At 62.8% G+C, this 12,298-nt stretch overlaps 1 protein-coding gene across 3 annotated transcripts in view; it reads right to left on the bottom strand.

The window, feature by feature from the left end:
• Agpat3 (1-acylglycerol-3-phosphate O-acyltransferase 3) overlaps window positions 1-12,298 on the bottom strand; it is a 70,999-nt gene that overhangs the window by 9,713 nt on the left and 48,988 nt on the right. For all 3 annotated transcript variants that reach the window (XM_013027412.1, XM_013027413.1, XM_013027414.1), the window contains 2 exons: window positions 1,844-2,070; window positions 161-330 (listed from right to left, as the gene is read on the bottom strand). In XM_013027412.1, the coding sequence (XP_012882866.1) occupies window positions 161-330; window positions 1,844-2,021 (348 nt within the window). In that variant the 5' untranslated portion in view covers window positions 2,022-2,070. The remainder of the gene's footprint in view (window positions 1-160; window positions 331-1,843; window positions 2,071-12,298) is intronic.

Raw genomic sequence — 12,298 nt, 5'->3', positions numbered from 1 at the left:
CCCCGGGACCCCGTGCCCACCCCAGCCCCTCCGGGACCCCGTGCCCAGCCCAGCCCCTCCGGGACCCCGTGCCCACCCCAGCCCCTCCGGGACCCCGTGCCCACCCCAGCCCCTCCGGGACCCCGTGCCCAGCCCAGCCTCCCCGGGACCCCGTGCTTACCCCTAGCACACCAAAGCGCTCACACATGGTCCACCCGCACAGAAAGTCGATCTCGAAGTTGTGGTTGAGGATGATGACCACGTGCTCCTTTCCAAAGTGGCTCACGGTGTCGTGGTCGGTGAAGAGGGTGCACTCAGTGCACGACCACCACTCCAGCAGCATGACCAGCTCTGCAGGGATGGCGCGGCCGTGAGGGCCGCGGAGGCCATGTCTCCCCCCGCTCCCTGCCTCTCCCCCGTGGGGCGCCCACGGGGGTCACAGCACCCTGGGGGCTGCGCCACCCCCCCCACTCCCTGCCTCTCCCCCGTGGGGCGCCCACGGGGGTCACAGCACCCTGGGGGCCGAGCCTCCCCCCCCGCCTCCCTGCCTCCCTCTTGTGGGGCGCGCCTGAGGGGGTCACAGCTCCGATGGGCTCCGAGGGCTCAGTACGGCTGCCTGCGTGGGGCCCCTGGTCATTGGCTGGGGTCTGTGGCATGGTCATGCTGCCCACCAAAATAGGATTGGGCAAACTGTTCTTTGTCCTTTCTCTCTTCTCCCCCTCTTCCCCCCCCCACGCTTTCCCTCCCTCTCTTCCTTCTTTCCCTTCTTCCGGTGGCACTAAGGTTTGAACTCAGGGTCTCACACTTGCTAAGCAAGCGGTCTACATCTTGAGCTTCTGTACTTTCTCTGTTTTTGTTATTTTTTGGATAGCGTCTGACATCGTTTTCTGGTCTTGGACTATTGGCCTCTACCTATTCTCTCTTGCTGGGATTAAGGAGGAGAGCTACCACTCTTTTTTGATACAATGTTTCACTGTATCAAAAGCTGCCCAGACAGCTCTCAAACTTACTATGTAGCCCAGACTAGTTTGAACACTGTGTGTGTGCACATATGTGTGTGTGTGTGTGTGTGTGTGTGTATGCAGCTCAGCTGGCTGGGAATTTAAGATCTTCCAGCCTCTGCCTCCCACGCTCTGGGATTGGAAGATGGTGGCCTACAGCCCAGGCAGCTCGCTCTTGTCACGGTGGTGTGCGGTGACAAGGCAGGACAAGTCCCCATCCGGGCCTGCCAGATTTGTGCCAGCACAAACGACAAAACACAGACATCTGCCCGCCGTGTAGCGCGCGTGCGCTGTGCTCTTACTCTTGGAGTGAGTCGGAGGCAGAGTCAGCTGACTTCCTGCCAGCACAGCCTGGAAAACCCAGCACAGCGCCCGTCACTCCCAGCGCGCTGCCGTGTGCACAGGGCCGCGTGGAGATGCACGTCCAGAGGGGCAGACACCTCTGCACGCGTGCCACACGGAGGCAGCCGCGTGTGCTTTCCCTCCGAGCTTCTGCCCGAGCACCGCTCCACGCTGGCTTCCTGCGTGGGTGGCGGGCGTGCACGGCGGGCGTGCCCGGGCCGAGGCTCCATGCGCTCACTTGGCTGACTGAAAACCACCCGCAGCGTGGTGTGCCACGCCGGCCTCACCTGTGCGCTTCGAGAGCCGGTGCAGGCGGCCCGGCTCAAGTGAGGTGAGCAAGCCCGGGCACCTGTCCACCACCGCGCCCGGCGGGACCTCCGGCGGCCAGGGCAGTCATCTGGGTCCTTCCTCTGGGACAGGGCAGGTGTGGGCCCCCGCCTGGCTCAGCCTGAGCTTGCGCCCCTCCCCAGACACCCTGAGCTGGGGGCTGGGGGCGCCCCCCACCGTGGGCGGACACTCACGGCTCCAGAGCGAGTAGGCCAGGCGGCAGTTGATGCGGCGGTACAGCTGCTTGCTGATGGGCCAGAGCGCCAGCGAGCACAGCTGGGTGAAGTTGATGATCAGGCCGCTCACCACGAAAACGAAGCCAATGAGCAGGTGCACCACAAACTGGGTCTTCAGGTAGGCGAGCAGGCCCATGGTCGCTGCTCAGGGGCGGGCACAGGGTCCTTCACTGAGAACAGCTGTCCTGAGGGCACAGGGCACAGGACCAGGGTCAGGGCGGCGGCCATGGCTCGGGCTCGGACAAGGCCTCGCCCACCCCCGCGGCCAGGCGCCTGCCCTCACCACACCCTCCTCACACCTGCACCCAGAAACAACACACCGCGTCTGTGTGCTGTGCTATCACCGCCACATGCACACGTGTGCGCCACACACAGTGCACACGCCACACACACAGCTCATACTGCATGCACAGCATATAGCACATACCACACACACTGCACACACATACACAGCTCACGCTACACACCGCTCACATGTACACAGAACACACTACATACAACACACAATACACACAGCACACAGCTCATGTTACTTGCACAGCAGATGGCTCACACTATACACACAGCACACAATACATACTACACACCTCTCACACTACACACACAGCACAGCTCATACTCCACACTGCACACACATACACAGCACACACAACACACACTACACCCACTGCACACATTACACACAGCTCATGCTACACTCTGCTGACACATAGCACACAGCACACACTACACACAGCACACACTACACACAGCACACACTCTGTCAAGAGCTCTTCTCCTCTCGGCAGTACTCACAGGCTGTCCACACCCAGTGGAGGCTGTGATGCCCCCCGCGGCCTCCCCCGGCCTGTCGACCTCCAGTGCTGGGCGTGGGAGGGGCTCGGGGGCCAGAAGCCCAGGGTGGCCAGGCCGAGGCGCTGTCACTGCATCCAGCCCTGCCGGCTCTGACCTCCTGGCACAAGAGGCCAGACACCCCCACCCCCCACGAGGCACAGGGCACAGCCATCTGCGCCCTGGACTGGAACGATCAGGGCCCCCACGCCGGCCCGGGGCTGGCCTGTCTGTGCCGACCTCGGAAGCCGGCTCCGCCCTGCGCCCACCTCCAGCCCCAGCGCAAGGGCGCAGGGTGCAGGCAGCCGCGAGGTGGGACACACGTGGTCACACACGCGGTCACGGTACGCTGCTCACACGCGGTCACACACGCGGTCACGGTACGCTGCTCACACACGGTCACACACGCGGTCACGGTACGCTGCTCACCACTGCGGGGCGCGTGGCAGCTCACCCTCGCCGAGGCCCCTCCCCACCGTCTGAACATGCCTGTGACCGTGCGACCCGCCCAGGGCACGGGCCGTGGATCTGGCCGCACGCCTGTGCGTGCTCTGGTCTAAGTATGCATGAGGCATCGTCACCTTGAGAAAGCGACTGGACCCGGGCGTCAGTGCTGCCCGGCCGCCACTCCCGTCGGTCACTGGAAAGCCTGCCCGGAATCCTCGTGACCCCGGCCCCGCAGCGGTGTCCCCGCAGCTGGCGGGTCACACACTACCTGGCACCTCACCCTTGGAGGCCAGTCCGGCTTCAAGGTCAACGTCTCTGGGTCTAACCTCAAACTCGGCCAAGTGCAGCGAGCTGGGCAAGCCTCGGCCTGGAGCTCCGCCCCAGTGGCTCCACCTACCCTACACACGTCTGCTCACGTCTGCTCGCAGGACCAGCCCACGCAGTCTCCACCCTGGGCCCCGTGTGGGGCAGAACACGCCGCCAGGCCCGTCCCTGGGCGGTGCTCCCGACGCCCACCCGCAACCCACAGGTGCGGACAGCTGCACCTGCCACACGCTCTCAACAGTCAGCCCCAGCCTGGTGCCCTGCCGCACCTCCTGTGCCCACCACCCCCATGGAGGGCCTGGACCTGCGGCGGTGGGCACCCGCCTCCTTCCCGACGGGCAAGCCGCTGCTCCTCCCGGCCCCAGGCCCTCGGAGAAGGATGCACAAGGAGGGGCGGGACTCAGTGCCCCCGAGGGCACAGGCCCAGGACCTCCTTAAATCATTTCTTAAAATTGTTCTTTAGGCTGGGAAGGTGGCTCAGAGGTAGAGTGCTTGCCTCACATGCATGAGGCTCTGGGTTCGATTCCTCAGCACCACCTAAGCAGAAAAAGCCGCAAGTGGTGCCGTGGCTCAAGTGGTAGAGCGCTAGCTTTGAGCAAAAGAAGCTCAGGGTCAGAGCCCAGGCTCTGAGTTCAAGCCCCAGAACCAACACACACACACACACCCACACCCACACCACACCACACACACACACCACACACACACACACACCACACACACACACACACCACACACACACACCACACACACCACACATACACACACACACACACACACACACCACACACACACACACACCACACACACACACCACACACACCACACATACACACACACCACACACCACACACACACACACACACAGTGCCTCACGTCCCTCATGTTGCCCACTGTCATGGCCCAGCGCTGAGTAGAACGTGGCCCTGAAGAACAGTGAGTATCTCCCACTGGACATGGGTGCCTCACACGTGCAGCTCACGCATGCTCACACGTGCAGCTCACGCGTGCATTCTAGCCTCACTCACACATGCATGCTCACCTCACGCATGCATTCTCGCCTCATTCAGGCCCTGGACACATATGGGTCTTTGTGCTCCACTGTTCTGTTAATAGACGAACCCAGAGTAACTGCTGGGTTTCTCTGCACCGATGGGTCAAAGGTGCAGTGAAAAGACACAGACAACGATCCCTCTGGCCCACCACAGACTGTGCCCTGGTGCCCACCAGCGCCACTTTACATCTGGGGACAGAAGTGGCCACGACAGCAGCCACGTGCCTGCAGTCTGCAGGTGGCGCCCCAGTCCAGCGTCAGGCCCAGAGGGACCCAGCCCACTGGGCCCGGCTGCTGCACAGGAGGCCCCGCCCAGCCACGGAGACAGAGGTCCCACAGCAGGCTGAGGTCAAGCCACTGCGTCTGAGCACCACGGCTGGTGGCCAGAGCCAGGAAGACCAGTGAGGCCAGACTCTGCCCAGCCACCTGTGGGGTGATATCATGGTGGGCGATGTCACGGAGTGGCGGGAAGCCCTTTTTCCCAGGGGATGGTGTCACCAGCCCAGGAGCTGGCTCTCCCTGGGTCCTGTCTGTCCCTGGCTGTTTCCCCAGTGTGAGCCCAGGCAAGAAGAGGAGTGGGCGTGGAGGAGGACGGCAGGGGAGGGGCGGGGGTGAGTCAGAACCCTAAGGACAGAGTGGGCGCAGCATCGCCAGGGGAGAAGGCGGGAAGGGTCCCGCGGGCTGCACACAGCCAGCCCCTGAGCGCCAGAACCTCGTGGCCTCCAGGCTGTTCTGATGGCCCCTAGCCCGAGCAGCAGCGGTGGGGTGGGAGAGGGGGACGACAGCCCAACAGCGGCCTGGGACAGCCCCTACCCTGATGCAGAGCTTCAGCAGCATGCACCACAGCACGCACACACACCGGAAACAGCCACTGCCAACTGGCGTGCAGTCATTTCCTTGCAGGCTGCCGCCATAACCATGACAGCTCGCTCCGCGGAGGGGTGCTGTATACATTCTCACTAAACCGGGCACCCTCATTTCACCCCATGTACATCACATTGCCAAACCCAGAGCACCGGGACACCATGGGGTTCCCGCTCCCCCAGGGGTGGTCGGCTTGTCGCTCCTGGCCTCAGGACGAGAATAAAGTTCAGCCAACCACATGTCCACAGCCTTTTCCCATGGAAGGTCTGGGCGGTGGGTGACCTGTGTGTGGAATCTGGAAGGCAGGGCAGAGGACCGGGCTCGTCTCCTGCGTGGCTGCAGGGGAAGAGGGGAGAGAGGCTCTTCAGGGAAGAGCCACCGGCTGGGACAGCTGAGCCCACATAGAGGCCAAGGGGAAGGGCCAGGACACGCCGGGCAGCAGGGGTCCTGTCCTCTTGGGGTGCCTGCCCCACCCCAACTCCACAGGTGTCACGGGGCACGGCAGGGCCTTCCCAGAGCTGCCCCCAGGGCGGCCGAGCACGGACTGCCCTGACAAAGATGACCATGTTGTCACCCTTGTAGTACGGCAACAGGACCAACAGCACGCAGCTTCCAAAGCCGGAGGTTCAAAATCCTCCAAACTAGGTGACTTGGGAATAAGTGTCACCACTTGCAGAGCAGCAGCCCGGACCAGGCCGGGCACCGGCAGCCCGCTGACTGCCTGAGCCTCCTGTCTGCACAGCCACTCGACACTCTCACCACACAAATGCCTCGAAGTAAGACAGCTCCTAACACATAAATCAGGCCAATAGGATGCAATGTTAAATGGAAGAGAAATTGTCCAAGAGCATAGTGCAATCACAGAAAGAAAACAAAAAAACCAACACAGTACAATCAGCAGCATAACGAAACGGAGTACAGCACACTCACCGCGCAGTCACCGCACACTCAATCACAATACAGCCACAGGGCACAGCACAGGCACTGGGCAATCACAGCCCAGTACAATCACAGCGTGATCAGTGTGCAAGCGGCAGGATCGCAGTACCGTCACATTTTCCCTGGGGTGATGGTTGTTACCAAGAGTTTGTGGTGGTCTAAGGGTCTCCTCAGGACTCACATGCAAGACCACAGAACCACCCTGGGGCTGCCCTTCCCTTCCACGGGGAGTCATCTCCCCGTGCTGGGCAGAGTACTCTCAGTGGCTCCCCACACAGCCCACCACTACTGCCTCGCCCAGTCCCCTCACACCCTCCACCGGCCACACACAACTGCAGGGCTGCCAAGCCAAAGGAGAAGCGTGAACAGAGCCAGCTCTCCTGCAGGCCGAGGGGCCGTGGCGCTGAGGCAGGGGACCCGGGAAGGGGCTGACTCGGGTCTCAGCAGCACCGAGTCCTTTGCAAAGGGAAGGTGCCTGCATCCATTTCTCTGGGTTCCCTCGAGCTGCACCCCACAGCATGGCCACTGCCTGGGTGTCATTTCCCCAGGAAAAGTGCTCCTGTGCACAGGGACCAAGCGCCTGCAAGGGCGTCTCCCTCTGCCGCACACACCCCCAACCCTGGCTTCTCTCCCTCCTGTCCTAGAATGGAGAACCGATTGATGAGAGGGTATTTAAGCCGATCCTAGCTCTTTCCTTGAACAGTGAATCCATCCTCCTGTGGATGTTTTCCTTTCCCTTGCTTCCCCTCAGTTCCAGAACGTTTATCCAGAGCTGAAGTCGTGTTCTGCGACTTGCCTTCGTAATGCCTCCACAGTGGGCAAGGCCCCGCGCGCGGCCCCTCTAGGCCTTCTGCCTAGAAACAAGCCGCACATCCGAAGGATCCTGGCTTCCGCCCGCTTTGTCCTCCGGCTCAGCCGCGTCTCCCTGAGGCCAAGCCCGAGGTGCAGCTCGGAGCCTGTGCTACAGGAAGCGGCAGCCTGTCCCCCGAGGCAGGGACCCCGGGGCCTCCCGCCCCCTCACCTGCCTCTCCTCCGCCTCTGCCTTAGCTCGGGAACTGGGTCACGGGTCACCCGTCCGCAGCCCCGGCGGCGGTGCGGGAGGCAGTGACCGTTCAGCCACATCTAGGAGCACGGACTACCGTCTTGCCAAGTGGGTGAAGTGTCAGGGTGGCTGTGCTGCCAGCTCCTGTTCCCTCCTGGCGGCGAGGAAGGCCGGGGAGCTCGGGGCCGAGCCTGGCAGGCGGGGGAGCCGCCCGGAGCCCGGGTCCAAACTCTGTGACCCTCAGGCCGGCTCCCAGGGCCGGCAGTGCCGAACGCTGCTGTCCGCCTGCAGCTCGGCCTTCTGACCGGATGTGGAGGCAAAGCGGCTGTAGCAAGGGGGGAGGGGGAAGACGGGGGGGGGGAGGGCAGAGGGCGGGGGGGGGGACAAGGGGGGGGTTGATTCTGGGATTGCACTGACAGTCCCAAAGTTTGCTCAGCTCGCTTGCTTCTCTAGGCACTCTGCCATTTGAGCCATGACTCCAGCTCATCTTTTTGCTGGTTGTTTTGGAGATGGAGCATTTGGGCTTTTCTGCCTGAATTGCCCTTGAACAACAATTCCCCTACCTCTACCTCTTGCATAGCTGGGATTACAGGCAGGCCTCACCACACCCAGCCAAGTTTTTAAAACCTTTCATTGTTTTTCTTAGTTTCTGCCCACTTTGAAAATAGACCTTCATTCAACTTTCTGCACTAAAAACACTTAGAATCCCACTTGTCTTCTTCTAAGACCCAAGCACACAAACTAGAAAAACAGAACACATGTAGTCTCTAAAGACACACAAGGTTTCAGGAAACTTAACTTGTATTCATCTTTGTGAAAAGATTACTGATAAATTTAGCCCAGCAAAATGAAGAGGAAGCAGATGAAGAGGAAAACAAGGACTAAGCAGAACCCACAGAAGCCCAGCACAGACAGCAATCGCAACAGGATGCCGGGAAAGGAAGCGGCGATGTTCCTTGCAAAGGCCAGGCCTGAGCAGCTGGAAGCTTTTAGTTTTGAAGAGGGAATCTGTTCCTTTTATTGAAAATGGAGAATTTTTTGAGTAATAAAAAGTGATAGTGCGAACACGTTATAATCAGCACACGGCACAGTCTTCTAACACCTGTTGAACAAGGCTCTTGTGACTCAATCTTTTCCTCCTCTTTTTCCTATTCCTCCAAGACTAGAGCTTCCTGAACCAGGACCAAGTTTCCTTCCTGAAGCTTCTCTAGTGATTAATGTTAAGAAATTTTATGTGACTCTGTTTTTTTTCTTGTGTCAGGACTGGGACTTGAACTCGAGACCTCGTGCTCTCCTTTGTTCCCCAATGCTCTCTGCTCCATGCTGACACTTTATCACTTGGCACTTCATTTACTTCTGGCCTTTTGGTGGTTAATTGGAGATCAGAGTCTTATGAACTTTGTGTCTGGGCTGGCTTCAAACTGTGATCCTCAGATCTCAGCCTCCTGAGTGGCTAGGACTCCAGGCCTGAGCCGCTGGCATGCGGCTGGTGGCTGGCTTTGGACCAGCATGCTTTTAGACACACCGTGAGGTAGGAACTGTTTTAAGAGAATGGGTAGATGCCTAAATCTGTGGCGGCAGACTGGGCAGTGTGGTCAGGAGTGAGGGAGGGCAGAGCAACAAGGCTCTTTGTGTTTCCCCCAGAGAGAAGGCCGAGGCTCAGGCCCGCAGGGCAACGGCGGGGGAGGTGGGAGGCCTCGCAGGACAGCAGCCCCCCGGCCCTCCACTTGTCCGTGCCGACGACGCTGGGCCTCCAGGCTGGGCCTTTTCCAAGGAGCCTCATCAGCACAACGTAGCTCAGGGGCCGGGGGAGCAGAGGGCTGCGGGAGGGGCGGGCTGGTGGCAGGAGTTGGGCGCTTTCGTACACACCCTGGTTGGCTCTGGGAATCGCACGCTCACACCTGCAGTGAGGCTGGCTGAGGAAAACACAGTCCACCTGGGGCACTGTGGCCAGGTCTGGCGGCCCCAGGACCCTGCATCACAGGGCATGGAGGAGCGCGGCCCACACGTGCACATAGCCTACACGTGCACGCAGTCCACACACGCCCGCAGCCCACACATGCACGCAGCCCACACACGCCCGCAGCCCACACATGCATGCAGCCCACACACGCCCGCAGCCCACACATGCACGCAGCCCACATGCCGCACGCAGCCCACACACGCCCGCAGCCCACACACGCCCGCAGCCCACACATGCACGCAGCCTACACACGCCCGCAGCCCACACATGCATGCAGCCCACACACCGCCCACAGCCCACACACGCCCTCAGCCCACACATGCACGCAGCCCACACACGCCCGCAGCCCACACATGCACGCAGCCCACATGCCGCACGCAGCCTACACACGCCCGCAGCCCACACACGCCCGCAGCCCACACCTGCATGCAGCCCACATGCCGCACGCAGCCCACATGCCGCACGCAGCCCACACGCCACATGCAGCCCACACTTGCATGCAGCCCACACACGCACACAGCCCACACTTACACACAGCCCACATGCACACGCAACCCACACACGCCTGTAGCTCACATGCAACACACAGCGTACACGCGGCACACAGCCCACACATGCCTGCAGCCCACACTTGCATACAGCTCCCCCACAGCCCACACACCCGCAGCCCACATGCACACGCAGCACACATACAGCACGCAGCCCCCATGTGGCACACAGCCCCCACGCGCCCGCAGCTCACCCACGGCCGCTCGGCCCTTTGCACCCAGGCACATGGAAAATATCTGCCATCAACCCCTCAGGCACGGGCCTGCATGCGGCCTGTGATGCGACCTTGGAGCAGCTGCAGCCAGCCTAGCGCCCATGGGCAGAGGACGGGCCGGGCAGGATGGTGCTGGGTGCTGGCTGGAAAGAGCTGGGAGCCTGGCGCTGGGACACGCTGGCTGCAGCATGACACACACACACTTCTGAAGAGCCTTCCGCGCTAAGGGCTCAGACTCCACCTCTGCCAGGTTCTGACCCTGGCGTCCTGGGTCCATGCGAGCTGGGAGTGCAATGCGCACAGGCCTCGTGGTGGTGGGGGGGAGCAGCCAGCGAAACACGAGGCTCGCCCTGGCGTGGAGGGGAGGATGCGGCGTTTCCCTGCCGGCGCCTGCAGGGGGAGGGCCAGCCTGGCAGAGCGTGGGGAGCCTGGCAGGGCGGCCCGGCCCCCGGGCAGGCCGCAGCCAGCTGTAAGAAGGCTCCTAGGGCCCGCCGAGGTCATCCGACTGGGCAGGAGGCCGCGGGAGGACCACAGCAATCTGGGACTGGCCCAGGCAAAGTGCAAGACACCAAACAACCTAAAGGAAAGTGCTGGAGGCACGGCTCACGGGGTGGAGCACCTGCCTGCAATCAGTCCCGGGCTGAGCTGTGGGTGGCGTGCCAGTCAGCGGGCGGGGAGGGTCGGGTCACGAGAGGGAGGCGTGGGTCATGAGAGGGGGGCGCAGGTCACGAGAGGGGGGCGCGGGTCAGAGAGGGGGGCGCGGTGGAGGCACCACAGCCCAGGGAGGGCTCCACGCTCACCAACACAGACGGGGCGCCACGCCCTACCTGGGCACCTGGGCGGACAACCTGTCCCCCCCCCCACCGAGCCTGAGCTCACTAGAACGGAGGATATAATCGGATCTATGAAGAGAAAGGCACGGTGCAGACCTGGCCCCCGCCGGCAAGTGGGCTGGGAAGCCGAGGGACCCCGCAGGGCATCCAGAGGCCCCACGGACGCCCAGGATCCCCCCCCCCCCGTCTGGACAGTGACAGCGGCCACACCCTCCCTTTGTGGCAATAGTACCAGTGACGCGGTCTTGTCCACCACAGCCTCCGTCGCCCACCTGTGCAAGGTCACAGTGCCCTTGGACCCTTATGGGGCAGGTGGGGGCTGAAGACTGCAGGCCCGAGGCGGCCAGCCCGCCGGCCGGCCGTGGCCGCGGGGAAGGCCGAGCCCCGCCAGGAGGCTGGCTTCACAGGCCACCCGAGGGCAGCGGGGCCCCAGGACGGCAGCCACACAGGCAACCGAGCCCCCAGGGAGCATTCCATGGAGAGCCTTCCTGGGGGGCCCAGGACCCCGCGGCTCTGCGGCTGCCCGCTCCCCCAGCCCCCGCGGGGCGAGGGGCGCGTGGGAAAGGCTGGGAGCAGCGCGGCCCCTGCTCACCAGTAGAAGTAGTAGGCCAGGGCCACGGCCACCAGGGCGGCGCAGACCCCGGAGAAGAGGCAGGCTGAGGAGCTGGCCAGCATGGTCCACCGCTGCCCCGCGGCTGGTGACAAGGCGCCTGGTGGACTCAGCCGGAAGTCGAAGGACGCGAGTTCAAACGGGGTCGCGGCCAAGCCCGCACGCCCCGGCTGCAGTGAGAAGCAGCGGCTCCGCCTCGAGGGACTGCCCGAGGGACAGCAGCCTGCGCTCCGCAGGGCCCCAGGACGGCCTGCCCCGCCCGGCTCTGCCTCGGGGTCAGGCTAATCCAATAAGCGGCTTTCACTGGGAGCCACCAACAGCAGTCACCGGAGGGCTGCGTGCAGGTCACTGGGCCCTGCTCCGGGCCGCACACCTCCTGTCAGCGCGGATGCTGTGCGGGCTGCAGTGGGTCAGAGATGCAGACCGCGTGCTCAGCTCTCGGGCTGCAAAGGTCCCCGAGAGACAGAGAGACAGGAATCCTGCAGGGGACGCTTGCCCCGACTGCCGGGACCATGGCCCTGGGCAGCGCTGCGGGAGTCAGTCCCCCAGGGGGCCGTGGCCTGTCCCGTGGCTCCCGGCTCCCCATGATGGCTGTCCCCTGTGGCTCTAACCCCCCTGAGCCGCACTGACTCCCCGGCCTGGTCCGAGACACCCCTGCCCCTGTGCACTGGCCACTGGCCCTAAAAGCCAGCAGGGAGGGAGACCGCTGATATCTGGAGGGGAGGCAAGCTCTAGTCCTCCCCCCC

Source organism: Dipodomys ordii, unplaced genomic scaffold (assembly GCF_000151885.1).
Source record: "Dipodomys ordii isolate 6190 unplaced genomic scaffold, Dord_2.0 Scaffold103, whole genome shotgun sequence".
Taxonomy (NCBI): Eukaryota; Metazoa; Chordata; class Mammalia; order Rodentia; family Heteromyidae; genus Dipodomys; species Dipodomys ordii.
The sequence above is the reverse complement of the archived record's forward strand: the minus strand, read 5'-3'. Positions and strand labels throughout refer to the sequence as shown.